Raw genomic sequence first — 18,151 nt, forward strand, 5'->3', positions numbered from 1 at the left:
TAGAGGGTGAATTTATTTCCACAGACAACAGAAATTTAAGGAACAATACATTTTCTTTCATTTATATATATATATATATATATATATATATATATATATATATATATATATATATATATATATATATATATATATATGGTACTCGTCATTTACTGTACAATACCACAATGCAAACATTATAGTTATCATAACTGTACATGATTAGCATGACAACCCGCTGCTATTATGTGTCATGAGCCATTGCGAGACTTTGATGATAAAATAAACAGACTTAACACTGACATTTTCCACATACAGTCTGGCATGGTAGATTGCTGTGAACTCCACAGTAAAAAAGCTGTAGGAGGTTTACAAAGTCTAAAATTGGCAATATGATCGTTACAAGAGTATTTTTCATTGTTTAAATATTAAGCCAGTATAATGAAGCAAAAATGTATGCTGGAACGTGAGCAAATCCAGAGACCATAAAGGGACAATTCACCCCAACATTTTGTCACATGATTCCAAACCAGACTTAAGGGGGGTTAACTATCAATTTCTATTCTAGACATAACTCAAACTTTTATAGTTCACCACCACTTGCATTGTCTATGCAAACATTTCTGTCCTGGTCTGTGTATCAAGTCTCTCAGATACTGTAAAACATAGTACGCCAAAGTGACTCCCCTTCAACTTCATCAGATTTTCTTCAAGATTTATGATTTTGTTGTCGGCATCCGCTATTTTACACACGCAGTGATCAAAACAATGGAATGCAATAAAAGTAAATTGACGGGCTGAGCGCATGCGCAGGTGCGACTGGTGGGCCGACATCTGGAAATCCAAGTGCATGCGCCGCTTTACATGTGACGTGATTCTTCTTGAATTCTTGATGGGTTGTTGGCAACATTGCGGCAGTGCTAATGAATCGTAAAATGCTTGCTCTGAATCATCAGCAATAAAGTGTACCTTCAACTTTTTATTTAATGTGTTTAAGCCAGAGAGTCTTTCTCCATGACAAATTTATTCAGCTGCACTCCTCGCAGCTGCACGCAAGGATGTAGCGGTAAGTAGCGGTTATCCGTGTCCCACCTGAGCATCGCAGACGTACTGCCTTCAGTTTGGAGGTATGTGGACGGCAGCAGAAACACGTGCTTTTGAAAGGCTGCTTCAGGACAGAGCTGAAAGAGATCAGCGGGTCTGAGCGGGACGTGTGGCTGCAGTGACCCTCACATCGAGCCAGGAGAACCATCTGTGGAGCAAAAAAGGTTAATTAGTCCCATTTTTGAGTAAGCTGTCTATTTGTCTATCTATCCATCTATCTGCCTGTCTATGTATCAATCAATCTATCTGCAAAAAATTGAATCTGAGCCCAATTTGTTTAAAGGAATAGTTCAAGGAATAGTCATTATGTCGTTCCTAACACATAAGACCTTCGTTTGTCTTCGGAACACAAATTAAGATATTTTTGATGAGTGCAACTACCATGTTCAAAGCACAGAAATGTAATATAAAGCTCTGCTTCATAAAATTACGGTTGAACCACTGTTGTCACATGGACTATTTTATAGGGGTCATCGGATGCAAAATTCACTTTACAAGTTGTTTGAACATAAATGTGTGTTGGAAGTGTGTGTACACACCCTATGATGATAAAAATCCACCCAGTGTTTTTTTTTTTAAATCTCAAATTAGGCTGTTCTGAGATTCCTGTCAGAATGACGTAGTTCTGCACAGGCCCCTCCCACGATGGTTGATTGACAAGACCGTCTTACCTTCAACCCGCCCTGAGTAAGCTGTGAGCTGTCCGCCATTGTGTCGGGGCAGAGGAACACAAGAATGTCTCCGATTAAGAGATTGAGGTATTTTGTTGTTGGATGTTATAATGAATAAAGTAGTCGTCAATTACTCCCGACATCTGAGCCTCTGAAGCATCAGAGGATTAACGTTACTTTCGTTTTGAAGGGAATGCGCTGATCCCACTCTGCCTAGATGGGTCTATGTACAAGGGAATCATTTGTGATCCAGCTTCATTTACAGAAGGACTATAAGAGTTTTTTATTTGATATTTGCCTTTCCTAATAATGTGCCAATTAGCCAGTTTCACGGCTGAAGTTTACAGTCTGCTCGTCCCCTGACGGAAGAGAGGGGCGGGGTCAGCAGAGCTCATTATCATTTAAAGCGACATAGACTAAAAACAGCTTGCTGAAAACAGAGCGTTTTTTGACAAGGTAAATTTTTTTTGTACACTACCATTGAGAAATTTTAACCAAAGTATGTTATAAGTCGTGGCCTAGTAGTTAGAGACCAAGTGACCAAGGCACTGAACCCCCAACTGCTCCCCGGGCGCCGCAGCATAAATGACTGCCCACTGCTCCAGGTGTGTGTTCACAGTGTGTGTGTGTTCACTGCTGTGTGTGCACTTTGGATGGGTTAAATGCAGAGCACGAATTCTGAGTGTGGGTCACCATACTTGGCTGTATGTCACCTCACTTTCACTTTATAGACTTTTCATTAAGACCCTAAAGAATCATATCAACTTGTGGAAAATGGGCATCCAATGACCCCTTTAACAATGTCCTTTCTACATCTCTGGGCCTTGAACACGGTAGTTGCATTGCTGTCTATTCAGGGTTAGAAAGATCTGGGGTTTCATCCAAAATATTATAATTTGTGTTCCTTAGATGAACAAAGGTCTTATGGGTTTGGAACAACATGAGGGTGAGTAATTAATGCCAGAATTTTCATGTTTGGGTGAACTATCCCTTTAATTAATTTATTTTTTAAATAAATTAAGTTAAAAAAAGAGAGAAAGAAATTAAGCCATTTTCAGTCTTGATTTTTGTAGTCCCAAATTGGCTATACCCCTTTTTGAATACATAAACTGTGGAATGTGTGTTAAAGACATTATTTTCTATAGTAGTTTCATCAGTGGAACTTGTGCACAAACATGTTTAGCTATTATAAAGCAAGAGTCTTGTGCCATCCCTAATTTGAACCCTGTGTCAGGACTAAGATAAGCTTCCTGAGAAAGTGTTGAACAAAGAAAGCTTGTGTACTTTCACACCTTGACCTTGCACCTGCATGTTGATGGGAGTGTGGTTGATCTCTCCCAGACCTGGATGCTCAAGCTACTTGACTCCCCCAAATACCTCAATCTAATAATTTGCCTCGTCTGCTTTGTGAGGATTGTTGTGTGACAGATAAAATGCTTTGCACTTTGTGGAACCGATTTATGGGGGTCATTGATCCACCTGGCTACACCGCTGAAGTTACTGGCTCGCTCATCAAAGAGGGATTCGCTCATCAAAAAAACCAAAAACAAATAAAAGTGCAAAAAAATAAGAGTGCTCTGGTAATTAAAGGTTAATGAGTGATGCTCATCTGCAATGATAGACACAAACGTGACCCAGTTCAGTGGTCTACTGATTCGGAATATGAGGTGCTGGCCAGACCACGGGCCGCCACATTCCTGAACACTCCGTAAATGGACTCCTATGTCATGTTGTCTTTCAGCTGCATAGTGTTAGCAGAGTGTCACCCCCATTATAAGGAACACTAGCCTGTCTGAAGCCAAAAAGCACCCGATATGCATCACTCATGGTCCGACATCCATGAATGAAGCGGCATTTGCTTGCTGCTTTTAGCTGATGTCATTATTTAATGTCACCTGAAACTGTAGGCATACGGCCATGTTCGTAAAACAATCGGTGGAGAGATGTGGGGGATTTCAGAGGGAGGTGCAGTGGAGGTGTGTGGCCAACGGAAGATGGATATCCAAGGAAACATGGCAAGGTGACAAAAGCTGGGCAGCAGATGTAAGCTCTTCTTCCACTCTATATTTATCTCAGAGTGACTGCGCAGGTGGATCCTATTGTGTCGCACTGCTGAAATTTGCATGGAAGCAACAGCCATCCTCATAACTAATGCAATGTGTAACAAGCTTCTTTAAAGGTGACTGAGTTGAGCTTAATCCATTGTGCTGCTTTTAGACAATGGGCCTGTGTACTTGCCTGTCAATCAGAAACTGTTTTAGAGACAGGAAATTTTAACTGTTCATTGCATAATACAAACTGTCCGATTTATTTCCAGAGTGGAAACGTATTTCAGATTGTCTATAGTGTCCATTTTGCTTACATATCCAAGAAATTATCTGGTAATTATACAGGGAACCTTCTTGGTACATTATAAAAATATGAATTTTAAAAATGAAACTGTTAAGTATTTTGTGGATGAAGAAAACTTTACATTTCTTTTCTTCTGTAAAGCTGCACTTGACTTTTGTTCTGTTGACTTTCACTGCTTGTATCACTCCACTTGTATGTGTTTGCCATTCCAGACACACTCAGGCTTCAGTCTGTGCATTAGTTTGTGAGGATTCTTTCAGAAGATTACATTAAGTCAGTTGGTAACAAGTGATTGTCTTTACGAGTGCGTCACTGAATCAATTTTTTTCACAATGTTGATTCATTCAGGAACCCTACCACTGTGTTGACCAGAGCTTAACATTATCCCTTTGTGATTTTATTTAGAAATATTAACTTCTTGGTTATTGAACTGTTGTGTAAAAGCAATATCACACTTGCAGTTGCGCCACTGATTGACTAAAAAGAACCGGTTCGTAAGAGTCATTTGTTTGTCAATGGTACTACACCAGTTGGACTGAAAGTTTTTAATTCACTAAAATGAACCGGTTTATAAGAGTCATTTGTTTTTGAATCTGACTACAATGGTTGCGCTGAATGTTTGTGATTTACTAAAAAAAAGGGCATTTGTTTGTGATTCATACTCATCATATGTATAAATTGCCTGCAGTCTGCAAGGATAATTTGATAAAAATGTGGTACCATGCATATGTCATAATCTATTTAAATTCGAACTGCAGCTCACATAAAAACGTGTTGGGTCCTTCTAAAACATCTGTTCACTACATTTGTCAAATGACAAATGAATAAAAGACTCAGGACTCTGAAGGTTATTTGTCTTGTAATGTATCTTTGGCTGCATTATAATAATTTTCCTAAATCAGAATAAAATACATGTTGGTATGATTGCTTGTTCTGCGAAGTTGCCTGTTGAAAATATTAAAGGGGTCATCTGATGCCCATTTTCCACAAGTTGATATGATTCTTTGGGGTCTTAATGAAAAGTCTGCAACAGTTTGGATTAAAATTTCTCAATGGTAGTGTAAAAAACACCTTTTTTACCCTGTTAAAAACAGCTCTTTTCAGAGCAAGCCGTTTTGTAGCATTTTCCTTTAAATGTTAATGAGCTCTGCTGACCCAACATCACAAAGACAGTCATCTGAGATCGGCCCGATTTGAGAAAGAGGTAAAGATATTAGTAGATAAAAAAAAAAAAAAAAAAAAAAAAAAAAAAAAAAATTATCATTATAGGGTGGTTGTGTTTACTGCCAACATACATTTTAGTTCAAACAACTTGCCAAAGTGCATGTAGCATCCGATGACCCCTTTAACATTTTATCATGAAATTTAACCTTTTAGCAATGAACAAAATGATTTGAATAAAGATGAGCACATTTTGCTGAATGAGATTCAAAGATCAAGATGGTAAATTCATTTCATTCATTAATGACTAATTGAGCGAAGTGCGAAAACTGTGAAAACTGTGCTGGCAACATAAAGGATAGTTCTTGGGATTTGAAGTAGAGATCTTTAAAATGAAAATTACAATTAATTGTAATATCAGTATTTTTTCCCAACCCTATTCACTAATCACTTTCTGGAAGCAACAGTAAAAAAAAATCATGTACTCAGAATCTGTCTTAATTATTTTAGACAGACTCGGCTGTCTCATTTAGATCCTTGAATATATGTTTAACCGACTACGCTTTTGGATTATCAAGGTTGTTTGTCTTATAATTAGAAAATACAGTGTGTAATGCTTGCAGAATGAATATTTTCAGCTCAAGCACAGGTGGCTGACTAGCTCATCTTTAGTTTATTGGATGTTGGATATTTGTTGACACAGCCCAGCTGGGTTTGTAAGAACAAGAGCCTGAGAATCTTAATTCACGATATACAGATCATGAGAGGCTGCCCTTCTGAGGGGTACAGGTGAATCAGAGCATCTGGAACTCATCCCAGAGTGTTTATTATCCATGGCTTTATTTTGAGGGGAAGTTTTTGAGGCACTCTATTGTTTCGATAACCAAAAAATGTTTCAGGCACAGCACTGTGTGGAACCCTGGAACTGTGCCATCTCCCAGATATTTTATGCACCCCATGAGTGCTTATTTCTGGCGAGGCTTTGGGCCGCACAGGCAGGCTGTTTGCAGTGTTCCTTGCCAAGATGTCAAAGTAACTAAAGGTAGAGGTCATTAGACAAGCCAGCCGTGCTATCTGATTCAATAAATGAAAACAAGGTTTCTTCTCAGCCTTGGGTTCTAATTATGAGCGACATCCCTGGGGTCAGTATTTAAATGTAAAACCTTTTAAACACCAGGAGACTTGATTTGTTTTTAAGCAGCTTGTTAGCAGGAAAGTTTGTGGGTGTAGAGAGTGTATTGTCTTACAAGAGGATCTGACCTCCCAGACCATTTTTGTAATGCAGTAAGGATCATGGGAGCTCGATTTTGTGTGACTTTCACTTGGATGCTAATAAGACTTTCTTTTTTTCTTTTCTTTAAAAAAAAATAAGACCACAACTTCTCCACACTGACATGCGGCAAAAATAAAAATGTGACAATAATTTTAAATCAAACTGACATCGGTGAGATGCAAGAAATTTCTGTTTTGTGTCTGTGTTTTTTTTTTGTTTTTTTTTAGTTCTAGTGCTAGTAGTAATTCTAGTACCTCTATTTCAGTTATTTCCCAGGACAGTTCTATAAGTTTAAGTTTTCATTTAATATTTAGATTTTGCTTCATTTAAAATGTATTTCAATTTAAAAAAAAATTTAATAGTTTTAGTCTTAATTCTTATGACTCTGTTTCTTTTTAAGAAGTCAATCATTCATTTTAATAAGTTAGTCAAAAAGATTTACATCCTGTAACTCATTTCTGTGTTTGCAGTTTGAATCAGTTTGTTCAGTCAGTTAGTTGTTCAGATGCATTTCTGAGTTCTGAATGACTCGCTGAACTGTAAATCATTGTTGTTAACATTTTGTCGTCTTACCTTTGAATTGCACTTGTAAACAGGATGTGTGATGGTCTCAACAAAATGATGTCTCATACACCTGTCAGGATCATTGTCCCCTAAGTGTCCACTCTCTGCCTTACAGATTACACCATGCAGGATTGTCAGCAGAGGACATGTGACCAGAAGAAGTAGAATCCCAGGCTGGCTTAGAACGACTGAGTTCCTCATATTGTCCACAAATTCCACAGGTAAAAGAAAAGAAAGCTTGACCGTCTCCTACAGAAGACAACAAAGAGCTCTCCACTGTGATGTTGATGCCGCATATGTGAACCGAAACATGTAGTGAGCGTTCTCTTTAAACTCAGCCATCCTCTTGAGTGTTCTGGATGTGTCTGTGGGTAAAGAAAGGAACCACAGTTAGACCAGGACGCAAGCTGCAGTAAAGACACCCACCTGAGAGTGCGATATCAGGTAATGTTTCGCACGTTACACCTAGTGAGTGGAGCTGTTTAAATTGTTAGTGGAGGGACTGGGCAGGTAAGGTAAGGTGCAGAGTAAGGGAGAGTGGGAGTTTGTCTGCGTGAGAACCCGGCAGTGACAGATGACCCGAGACAGATGTCTGTTGTGCCTTTGCCAGCTGGTTAAGGTGATTGCTGCCATGTCTCCAGCCAGGAAAAAGTGGGCTGTGATGTATGAGGAGTGCTGGCAGACCGCTGTAGTGTTATTCTAACAATCCCAACACTGAACAAAAACATGGTGTTTTTATTACACAGCAAAGAAACCTAATATATTAATAAACAGCCTGGAGTAAATTTCCCCAGAAATGAATTTTTCATAAAAAGAAATAAGTCTCCACGCAAGTTCTCTCATGACAGCGAAACAACTGCCAACTTAGGTACATATTTATTTATATATACTTATTTTTTCATGAGCTTAGGCTTTACAGTCCTCATGACAATGTTTCGTGCGCGGTAGTTAAATTCACTGAGCCACAACTGCTAAAAGGTTTGGTGTAATGAGGGGGAGAATGAGTAGCAGAGCCCTGAGGGTAACCGACTCCGCAAACCTGGAGCAGACAGAGAGGAAATTATCTTTCACTAAAACAATGCCTTGCATTATATCTAAACCTCTTTCCAATTTTATTTCGAAACTCGCAATTGCTCTGAAATCGCAAGCACATCAGACTAATTTAAAGCTTTCTCCTTGTGTTTTTCTTACCGGAGCGACTCATTTAACTTTAACATTCCTCGCATAAGGATTTTAGGTATCAATTTGCCTGTTTAAATAAATACTCCCTGAAATGTTTAACTGCACCGGAGAGCATGTGTTGCTGGGTTTACAAAAGCACATATCAAAGTCTGTTCTTAACTTGGATGCTTTAAATACAGGACGCTCTTGTTTGATCATTTATTTAATATTGGGCATACCAGCCGCCATCTTCATCATCATCATCATGCCCAGACAAGACTGTTGACATTCAAACCTGGTTGAGGGCGTCTGCCGCACTGATCTGTAGGCACCGTAATAGGCATTTACAATGCAGTGTAGACACCCCAGCTCAAAAGATAACTACAGATCCAATTTAGTTCATAAACAATGAGACGGTGACCTCATGCCGCAATCATTCATGGCAGCTTCATCGGTCAAAAGCTTCTAGTGCTGTTAGGACAGTTGAGGGTGTGTTTCTTCTTGCCAGAAGTCAATGTAAGGTAATGTTGATCACCATAGTGTCCATACCTGCTTCGGCCTGTAGATTTATAAAGCCCTGTGTGTCTACAAACAGCAGAAGGACTTACAATCTCCTCCATCTCAGACGGAATCCACCACATCTGTCCAACTCTAAGCAGAGGAATTGTTTCCCTCTCTGGCGTATCTATCCACTTTGTAAACTTAAATTTTGGAGTTTATAGACTAGGAAAATTAGCTTTGACGTGCTGGAATCTTAGCTTAACAATTATCTGATGCAAGATGTACTCAAATTTTCTTTAATTAGCTCTCACAGTACAATCAGAGACAGAGACAAGAACTTGTTTTTCTCAGCATGGACATTTTTGGAGGTGTCTAAACCAAAGTGTTTAACCAGAATATTTTTGCCACAGTGTGATACATTGTAAAACTTCTAAAAATGAAAATTCTATCATCATTACCAAAGTCAGTTTACTCAGTGGCCATATTTGCAATGCCCCCGGGAAGCTATTTCAGGCATGCTAGACCAACTCCTATCTACTTAAATTGGGGAAATACCGAAATCTCAAAAACTCATAATTTAATAACATATTTCAAATCAGCAGCAAAATCTGACATGCTGTTGTTTTCAATATGGTGTCTCATTATGTTGTTGTTTTTTTTTACACTCAAATGGTTTATATGGTTTATACTTGAGGTTGGTCCAGCCAGTGTGCATATACAGTCATCCTAAGTGCAAGCCTAGGACTGTTTCTATGGTAACTGAAGCTTCTAATAGTGGTTGCAGTGACACAATTGCTTTACAAATTGGCAATTGACCTTTTAATTTAGAAGATGGGACTTATTCTGACATATTTCATCTGTTTCTTCCATGCATAAATAATATAAGTAAACCATCTTGGTACACAGTCTTTGGAATTACTCACTCTCATATCATTCTAAACCTTTATGAATCTCTTTATTCTTTTTACTTTATTATATATATTATTATGGTAACACTTTAGAATAGGGAACACATGTTCACTAATAACTAGGGGTTTTCCCTCAATAAACTCCTAATTTGCTGCTTATTAATGGATGTATTCACACCAGGAAAGTCCACTAGTTCACTTGCTTTGGTCTGGACCAAATACAATGTTGATTTTTTTTGTTTGGTGCGGTTCGCTTTCACACTGCCCTTTTTGCAAGTGAACCAAAAATTGTAAACAAAACCACACGTGTGCTAAGGTCATCCATTCATTGGACAGAAATTCTCAAGCAGGGAAAATCAGGAAGTTCGAAAACAGGCTAATCATGGAGATTTTTCGTAGTGCAATTGTTATTATTTTACTGATTTTCTGTTATTAGCTACAAATGCAATATGAAGACCCTTATGAACATCAGATGAGACAATGTCATCTATACGATGTTGCAACAAGAATTTTGCGAAGATGAAAAAGTGCCGCAAGACGGTTCCGGCGGAGAGAGCATGCTCTTATATGCGCCTACCATGACATACTGACCATGGCACTGCACAGAAGACAGATTAGGTATATTAAAAAAAAACGGCGTGCATAGGAAAGCGATGGCAGGGTTTGGCAAGTGGGGACATTCTAAAACACTTAACATACCTAAACACCGACCAGGGAAAACCAAATTTCTGTCAAACCTTACTTGTAATAAACACTGACTACCGTCAAAAGAACGAGTCCTTATTCCACAGATAAAGTGAATAATATCGCGTTAAGCATTTTCTCCCCCATAGAAGTCCATTATAAGGAAACAGCTTAATGTGGTTTAATGTAGCCTACCTTAACAATGACCGTGGAAAACCAAACATCTGTCAAATTTTACTTATAATACTTATATCACTTGCTACTGTCATAAGAATGAGCTCTTATTCAGCGTATGAAGTGAATAATTTCTCGTTAAGTTAATATTAAGTTAATATAACTTTCTCCCCCACAGGTGTCTATTATATGGAAACAGCTTAACGTGGATGCAAAATGGTGTTCATTATATGCAAAATCTGGCAAAAGTTTGGTTTTCCCCGGTCGTTGTTAAGGTACGTTAAACCATGTTATGTTTCCTTATAATGTACTTCTATGGGGAAGAAACCGCTCAACATGATTTGTGGGAGACCGCTCAAATCCCCTCTCCTTCATCCTTTCGCTGAACTTGCTAAACACATCCAGATTTTTATGTGTCTTCTCCAGACTGTTTACGCAAAAGGCGCAGTGCTTTCTGCAGTTCTGTCGGATCGAGGTCGGATCATATTCACACCTTAAACGAACTGTACCAGAGTTCGTTTGGAACCGAACCTAAACCACATCTTCAGCTGGGTCTCGGTTCGGTTGTTTGGTGTGCACCAGAGTGCGATTGCTGTATTCACACCTGCTAAAAAGATCTGCACCAAAGGGGGACATGAACCAGAGTTCATTTCAATCGAACCAAACAAGACAGGTGTGAATACACCCTAAGTTTAGGTAGGGGGTGGATTAAAAGGTCTTGAATAAGGTTATGCAGAATAAAGCATTACTATGTGCTTTATTAGTACTAATAAACAGCTAGTAATATGCATGCTAATAAGCTACTAGTTAATACTGAGAATTGATCCTTAAAATAAAGTGTTCCCTTTATTATATTATTACTTTATTATTCTGTGGAAAAAATACAATAAAAAAAATTGTCCATGAAGTGAAGTCAGTGTTGTTTCAATTTTTTATTGGTGGCATAAAAAGTTGAAACATTCTTGAAAATATCATCTTTTGTGTCCCTCAGAAGAAACAAAGTCATTGGAGCGACACGAATGTGAGTAAAAGTGAGCTATCCCTATAATATTTCCTAGTTGCAAGATGCAAAACAGGGTATCTTTTATATTCACTAACTGCCAAATTTTATCCCACAGGAAGAAAAAAAAATAAAAAATAAACAAATTTAAGAGGAAGGCAGGAGCCAGGGCTGGGTGAGACATGCCAGAACCCCACTGCACTGAACTCCCAGGCCCAGACTGCTCTCTTAGGGACCGCATCTTAACCGGGAGTCCCGTCAGTAGCTATAACGCGACTTAGGGAGCAGTTCCCTGCAATGAACTGTCCCTAGGCGTGGCACTGGTGGTTGTGGAAATAGAGTATGGATCTTTTGAACATGGCTGATCCTCTCAGGCCATAGCAAGACTGAGAGGGGCCTCGCCGTCTGCACCATTAGGACTGTGAAATTCCTGACATTCAAAAGCAGCCACAGTTTAAAGGCCATATGGCAGGAGTCGTTGCATACTATTCAGTGCTGCTACTCACCTCACTCTGTGTTGTGATACCATTAAAAACCATAGTGTCTATTTGATTTAGAGGGTATAAAATGTGGGAACAACAAGCTTTACATGCCAGGGCATCTTCACATAGTGGTTTTTCATTGCAGACACTGCAAGAACTCAAGGGGATCATGAGTAGGCTCTTGATATCTCAGTCTCCGTCTCCTGTTCTAACCCTTGCTGCTCTTCCTGCTTAAGATAAAGCACAGACTGTCATTTTAAGGAGGATTTTCTACTCAAAACCACCTAAGGGGTTGGATTATGTGGATTGAGACAATTGAATCCACATTATTAGTTATAGTTTCCTCAACACTGCTGTGCTGAAATGGGCTTATTTGAAGATAGAGCTCAATTTCAGAGCTAATCCATCTCGAAGTCGCCTAATGCCTTCAAACCAAACTATGCTGAGAACATAATCAAATTGGAAGAACATTTAATCTGGATCATAGCGATTACACAATAATGTTGTATAAAAGGAATCATGATACTGGAGTAAACACTATGCTAATATTGAGTAACTTAAATTTTAGACACAAAATTGGATGGTAGTTTGTGTATTTTTGCAGTCAACAAAAATGGTTCTGCATATTCTGTTGTGAGATCTGTTGTGAAACTTAGAGCAATAAACAGTAGTCTTTTTCCTGAATGATTCAGTTTTTTTTGAATGAATCATTGGAGAAAAAGATTATCTGTCCTGTTTTTAAAGACACTAGGTGGGTTTGCATAATAAGTACTAACCAGCAGCCATATCACCCTGTACCCCAAGACCAAGCCCACTGAAGCTAAGTTGGGTTGAGCCTGGTCAATACTTTTGATGGGAGACCTCCTGCAAAAAATAGGTTGCTGCTGGAAGAGGTACTAGTGAGGCCAGCAGTGGGTGCTCTCCCTGTGGTCAGTGTGGGTCCTAGCACCCCAGTATAGTGATGGGGCACTATACTGTCAACAAGCACCGTCCTTCAGATTAGACGATAAGCCTCCCGGTTTTCATCCAAAATATCTTAAGTTGTGTTCCGAAGACGTACGAAGCTTTTACAGGTTTGGAACCACATGGGGGTAAGTGATTAATGACAAAATTTTCATTTTGTGCTGGAGTAACCCTTTAAAAATCCCTGGATGTCTTTTGAAAAGAGTAGGGGTGTGACCTTGCCATCCCGGCCAAATCTGCCCATTGGCTTCTGACCATTATGTCCTCCTAACCATCCCCATATCTGCTGATTGGCTTCATCAATCTGTCTCCTCTCCACCAATAAGCTGGTGTGTGGTGGCCGTTCTGGCACACTATGGCTGCTGTCGCATCATCCAGGTGGATGCTGCACACTGGTGGTGGATAAAGAGATACCCCCTGACAATGTAAAGCGCTTTGAGTGCCTAGAAAAGCGCTATATAAATGTAATGAATTATTAAGTAGGTACTACATTTGAATTAAAACATACTTTGTAACCATTAAAAATTACATTCTATATAGACTGAACATGTAGTATGAATGAAATGCAGACGTACTACATCTGCCATGTTGTCACTGTCATGTGACTTAGTGTTAATTGCATGGCTTCAGTGCCATTTGCAACTGCCATGGCCTCAAGGGATAGTAAAGTGTTCATTAGATGCACACATCAGAATCTTAGCGGAAGTAATAGGTTATCTGGGTACTTTTTGCTCATTGTTTGATGAATACTTAATTGTCACCTTGTCGCCACCTACTGGTGTAAGGAAAGAGTCACTAAAAATCCCCACAACTGAACTGATGTATAATAAAAACTATATTTGTTGATTATACAAGAAAATTGAAATGAATCACATCATGTTTCCTATGAATCCCTCAGATTTCATTTCATCGTTTGAGTACTCTAACAAGGGTATCATCAAAACTTCAAAAGGGCGCTCTTGATGGGTCTGACAGCAGCTGAGTCCACAGTTGTTGAGTGAGTCGTGTGGTCACCTAGTATTTGCCAATAAGCAGAATTGTCTTCTCAGTCACATTGACATGCCCAAACCTCCTCCTCCGGTGAAGGGGTTATGTCACTGTTTTCTACTTGTTTAGCACCCTATTGTTTGACCGGCTTTTAATAAACCAAAGGGCAGATTCCTGCTGGGATCACCCCGCAGCCCTCCTCCCATGCCCATCTGCAACCCAAGCAGCATGCCAGGGGCACTGCCACCACACGCCGACGCCAGTAACCCATGTCTCCACACTAAAGCCCACACTAAATATATCTCCTGTGATAAAGATAAGACAAACACAGTGGATTTGAAAGTAGCTTGTTGCCAATAGCCAGGGCACCATGTGAGCCAATGCTAAACTAATGTTAGCTTTACTTTTAGCTTCTCAGAAAAGCGCCGGTCTGATTGGAATGCTAAAGGATGAAAGGGTCTGCGCACAGTAAATCCGTGGTGGGGTTTACCCTGTTATGTTGTGCCATTAACCTTCCCGCTTTAATGTGACGTGCAAATTGATGGCTGTCGTCATCTTCTGAAAATACCTCAGGCTTTAATATCTTTGTAAAGAGCTTGAAGAGTCGTCAAAGGACTGTTATGCAGTACTGATTATGAATGAGTTGCGCACTGGTTGACACTGTCTGTTTTTATATCTATTATTATATCCTGAGGGAAGTGTGTTCTAGTTCACCTCTTCCTCAAGCTCCATAAACAATCCTCAGAATATCTATGATTTCTCATCTGGTGCGCTCGGCTAAAGACCTCTGGCTTTGCATTAAATTGAGTATTCAGTCCCTGTCTGTGCTAGACAAGCAGCTGATGGCTTACCTTAGCAACCGGTCTCCCACAGCACACATTATGTGAAGCTCGTCATTTATAACATAGCCATTTTCCTTCGGTTACGAGTCATTTCAGAGCAAAACCCACTATGTGTCTGATCTTAATGTAATTAATATGCAATCTCTCTTAAAATTGGATTCTTAAATTGTGAGGTCAATCGATGACCATAATTAGCTTGTCACTTCTGGCAATGCAGTATATTAAAAAAGAAAAATCTAAGAATTAAGAAATGTAATAAAAACAGTAATATATATATATATATATATAAAATATCTAATTCATATTTATAGCTATTTATTTATATATTAAATAATTTATTTATATTTAGTATTTTTTTTTAAAGATATGAGCTGCCGAAACAAGGAATCAATAAAACACAAATGTATAGCGATAACCTTGCAGCCAGTGAAAAGTAACTCTGATGACCTAATCACCTTTACAATGCTGGTGGTCTTACCTTCTGCCTGGTGCCGCTTAACCTACAGAATTCAATCCCAGCTGGCTCCTCTAGGACAGAAATGAATTTTTTTTAAGCAACAATTGCCTTTAGATCTCTCCTTCTCCTTCATCCACTTGCTCTCTCCCCTCTCTCTGTTTCTCTTTTACTCTCTCTCACGCATGCCGATTGTGTGTGAGCTCTTACTCCTTCCCCTCCCTCTCGGCTCCCCTCCCCTCCGCTTTGACATTCACACCCCCTCTTTTATTGAGGAATCACATGGAAAAGGGAAAAGGATGGATGATGTACATCTTGGGATGGTTGTCAGATGTGGAACGTGACACAGCAGTCGTATATCACCTTAGGGACACACACATACTCGCCCCCAGCTGCCACACCGACAAGCAAATGGGGATTCCAGCCAAATCAAGAGGACTGACCAGAAGTTTGGCCCTCTTTTATGAGGTCCAGGTTATAAAACTGTTAGCAGAGTTTACTTAAAAACAATTGGTCTGCTGGGTTTCGTTGCTGTCTTCCATGAGACTTGGGAGGTGTAACTCAATCCAGCTGGAAGCTATTCTGAAGTATGTATGTAGTTATATGTTGTAGGATAATGGAAAAAAATGATTTTTTTTCTACCTCAAGAATAACTACAAAGGGGGATTGACAAAAGCTGTATTAAATTCACATCTTCATACGCTAGCACGTGTTTTGAAATTCTTACAAAATACGAAGAAATTGCATTCAAATGCAAAGCACATAACCGCATTCTTGGAATATAAAATAAAAAACAGATGTGCAATTATAAGTTCCCAATGAACGCATAATTACTATTTCACATCTCCGACATGGAGAGAATCCAGCAAGCATTTCTGTTTTTCTCGAAGTTTGTCCTTCTGTGGCCAAAAATGTCCTTTAAACATCGTGGTCGAGGAGGCAGTTGAAATTAAATTACTTCAAATATTGGCACTAGAGGGAGAAACTTTCGAGATATGGATTTCATCTGAAAGCAGACTGAAGGTTTGTGGCTCGATTGTCAGATCTTACCAACTTTATCCAGTAGTTTCCATGATGCTAAGTCTGCCAAAAAATTGAAAATGACTTAGTTTGAAGCTTCTTATAGAAAAGAAAATGCCAACGCAGACTAACTTAACTGTGAATATTGACTAACGTACAGTTTTACAAAAGAAATGCAGCACAAAACGTGATCAGATAGCACACACAAACCATCATGCCAAGTTAGAAGCCCCTTGAGAAATAAAGTCTGTGCTAAAAGCGCAGGAGGTCAAATGTTTACTCAGTATAAATTACCTGCAAGGCTTGGTGTGACCTCACAAATGTTCTCACCTTCTATCTCTTGACCACTTGACCCAACTCCTGTTCACACACTGCAAATCTCAGTAGATTAGCGAAATGCTAATTTAAAGTGGGCTGATCATGACAACAGGGTTATGTTACACGGCTGCTAGCTAGGAATTTAAGTGAGGCATACACATATGCATACATAAGAATAAAAATAAATAATTTCTCTGAAACTTTTCTACAACTGTGAGACAAATGAAGACTGCCGTTGACCTGGTATGTCAGCGAGAGCAAAATAGCCTTAGCAGAGATTTCCTCCGAAAGCTTCCCGTTCTGGAAACGAGCCCTTCTCATGCCTGTCCATTATATTTTTATTGTATCCAGGAGCATCTGCAGTCTTTCAACACTCAACTATTCTTTCAACTTCCGTTTTGCAATCTGATGTGGCACAAGTATTATATCAAGTGATTTACAGTCTGCATTTGTCCATCCATCTATTATTTGCTTCAGTGCATTCAAACCTTTTTATGAAAGACCCATCATTTTCAAGGAGGGTAAAGGGGGTGAGTATTGTCAAAAGACATTGCGTTTGCCTTGATGTCTTCTTACATGACAGTATTCATCCATGCATTTTATCCACAGATTCATATCTGTCTCCCCTTCAACTGAATTTGGCTTTTATTTTCAGCCACAACAGACAGAATGAGGGTTTGCAAAGCAGCTTGTCAAGCACAGAACATGAAGTGAGCCAAAGTTTTCAAACTCGGATTTGATCATGAAGTCTCATTTCAAGCTACATGACAAAAAAGCCTCATAATTTCGGGTGATTTATATTAAAACAATGCATGCTGTCGCACAGTCTTCCAGAAATGAGCTCCTCTGGGAACACTGACCTGGATGAAAATAGTCCATGGTCCAAATTTACAGCCGGTGTAGAAAAACTTTTCTTCCTCTAGCTATTTAAAATAATACTTGCCAAAGACAACTTTGCATTGATCACTGTACCAGGTTTAGCAGGCAAAAACACATACCTACTAAAATAGGTTCTTAGCAAGGAAATAACAGAAAATACAGATATATTATAAAATTTCTGTGTGATTAAGTTGGGAAAGTGGAGTCAATTATAACGGCGCTGTAAAAAAAACAAAAAAAAACAAGACCATCTAAAGGCAAAACTGAGGGGAATGTAACTGTTTCCCCATGTGTACCCGAGGCTGTCACTGGCCTCCTAAAATGACTTAATTCTGCCTGTTTACTATCAGTGTGCCAACTGCTGTAGGCCTTGTCAAGTCTGTAGCTATGAAAAGGACAATGCAAAATGACCGGCATCCACTAAGTTCCAGCAGCTTTTCCTATTAAATTAAAACTTATAAAATAAGAAGGACATCTTGTTTAATTGTGTTGTATTTAGGCAGTTAATGTAAGTGGTGTCTTCTATTAGATAAAACAAATCTGAATATATGTATTAGATGCTGTATTAAAGAATATATACTTCCGTTCACTTTCAGACTATTTCAAGGTACTGAGGTCTAGGGTTGCAGTTTTGTACTGGGGGATAATTAAAAATGTATCATTTATCATGAATG

At 39.0% G+C, this 18,151-nt stretch overlaps 1 protein-coding gene across 1 annotated transcript; it reads right to left on the minus strand.

The window, feature by feature from the left end:
- Positions 1-129: 129 nt before the first annotated feature.
- LOC109087709 (norrin-like) lies at positions 130-15,493 on the minus strand. Its single transcript, XM_042731538.1, has 3 exons — positions 15,285-15,493; positions 7,114-7,469; positions 130-1,231 (listed from the first exon to the last, which is right to left on the minus strand). The coding sequence occupies exons 2-3, from the start codon at positions 7,303-7,305 to the stop codon at positions 1,007-1,009; spliced, it is 417 nt and encodes a 138-aa protein (XP_042587472.1). The 5' UTR covers positions 7,306-7,469; positions 15,285-15,493; the 3' UTR covers positions 130-1,006.
- Between the last annotated feature and the right edge of the window lie 2,658 nt (positions 15,494-18,151).

This window comes from Cyprinus carpio, chromosome B9 (genome assembly GCF_018340385.1).
Source record: "Cyprinus carpio isolate SPL01 chromosome B9, ASM1834038v1, whole genome shotgun sequence".
NCBI lineage: Eukaryota > Metazoa > Chordata > Actinopteri > Cypriniformes > Cyprinidae > Cyprinus > Cyprinus carpio.

Excerpts from the sequence above, each read along its gene's own strand:
- LOC109087709 (XM_042731538.1), bottom strand. The coding sequence starts at position 7,305 with ATGAGGAACTCAGTCGTTCTAAGCCAGCCTGGGATTCTACTTCTTCTG. Across the intron at positions 1,232-7,113 it reads TTTACAAGTGCAATTCAAAG|ATGGTTCTCCTGGCTCGATG; the intron begins GTAAGACGACAA and ends TTTGCTCCACAG.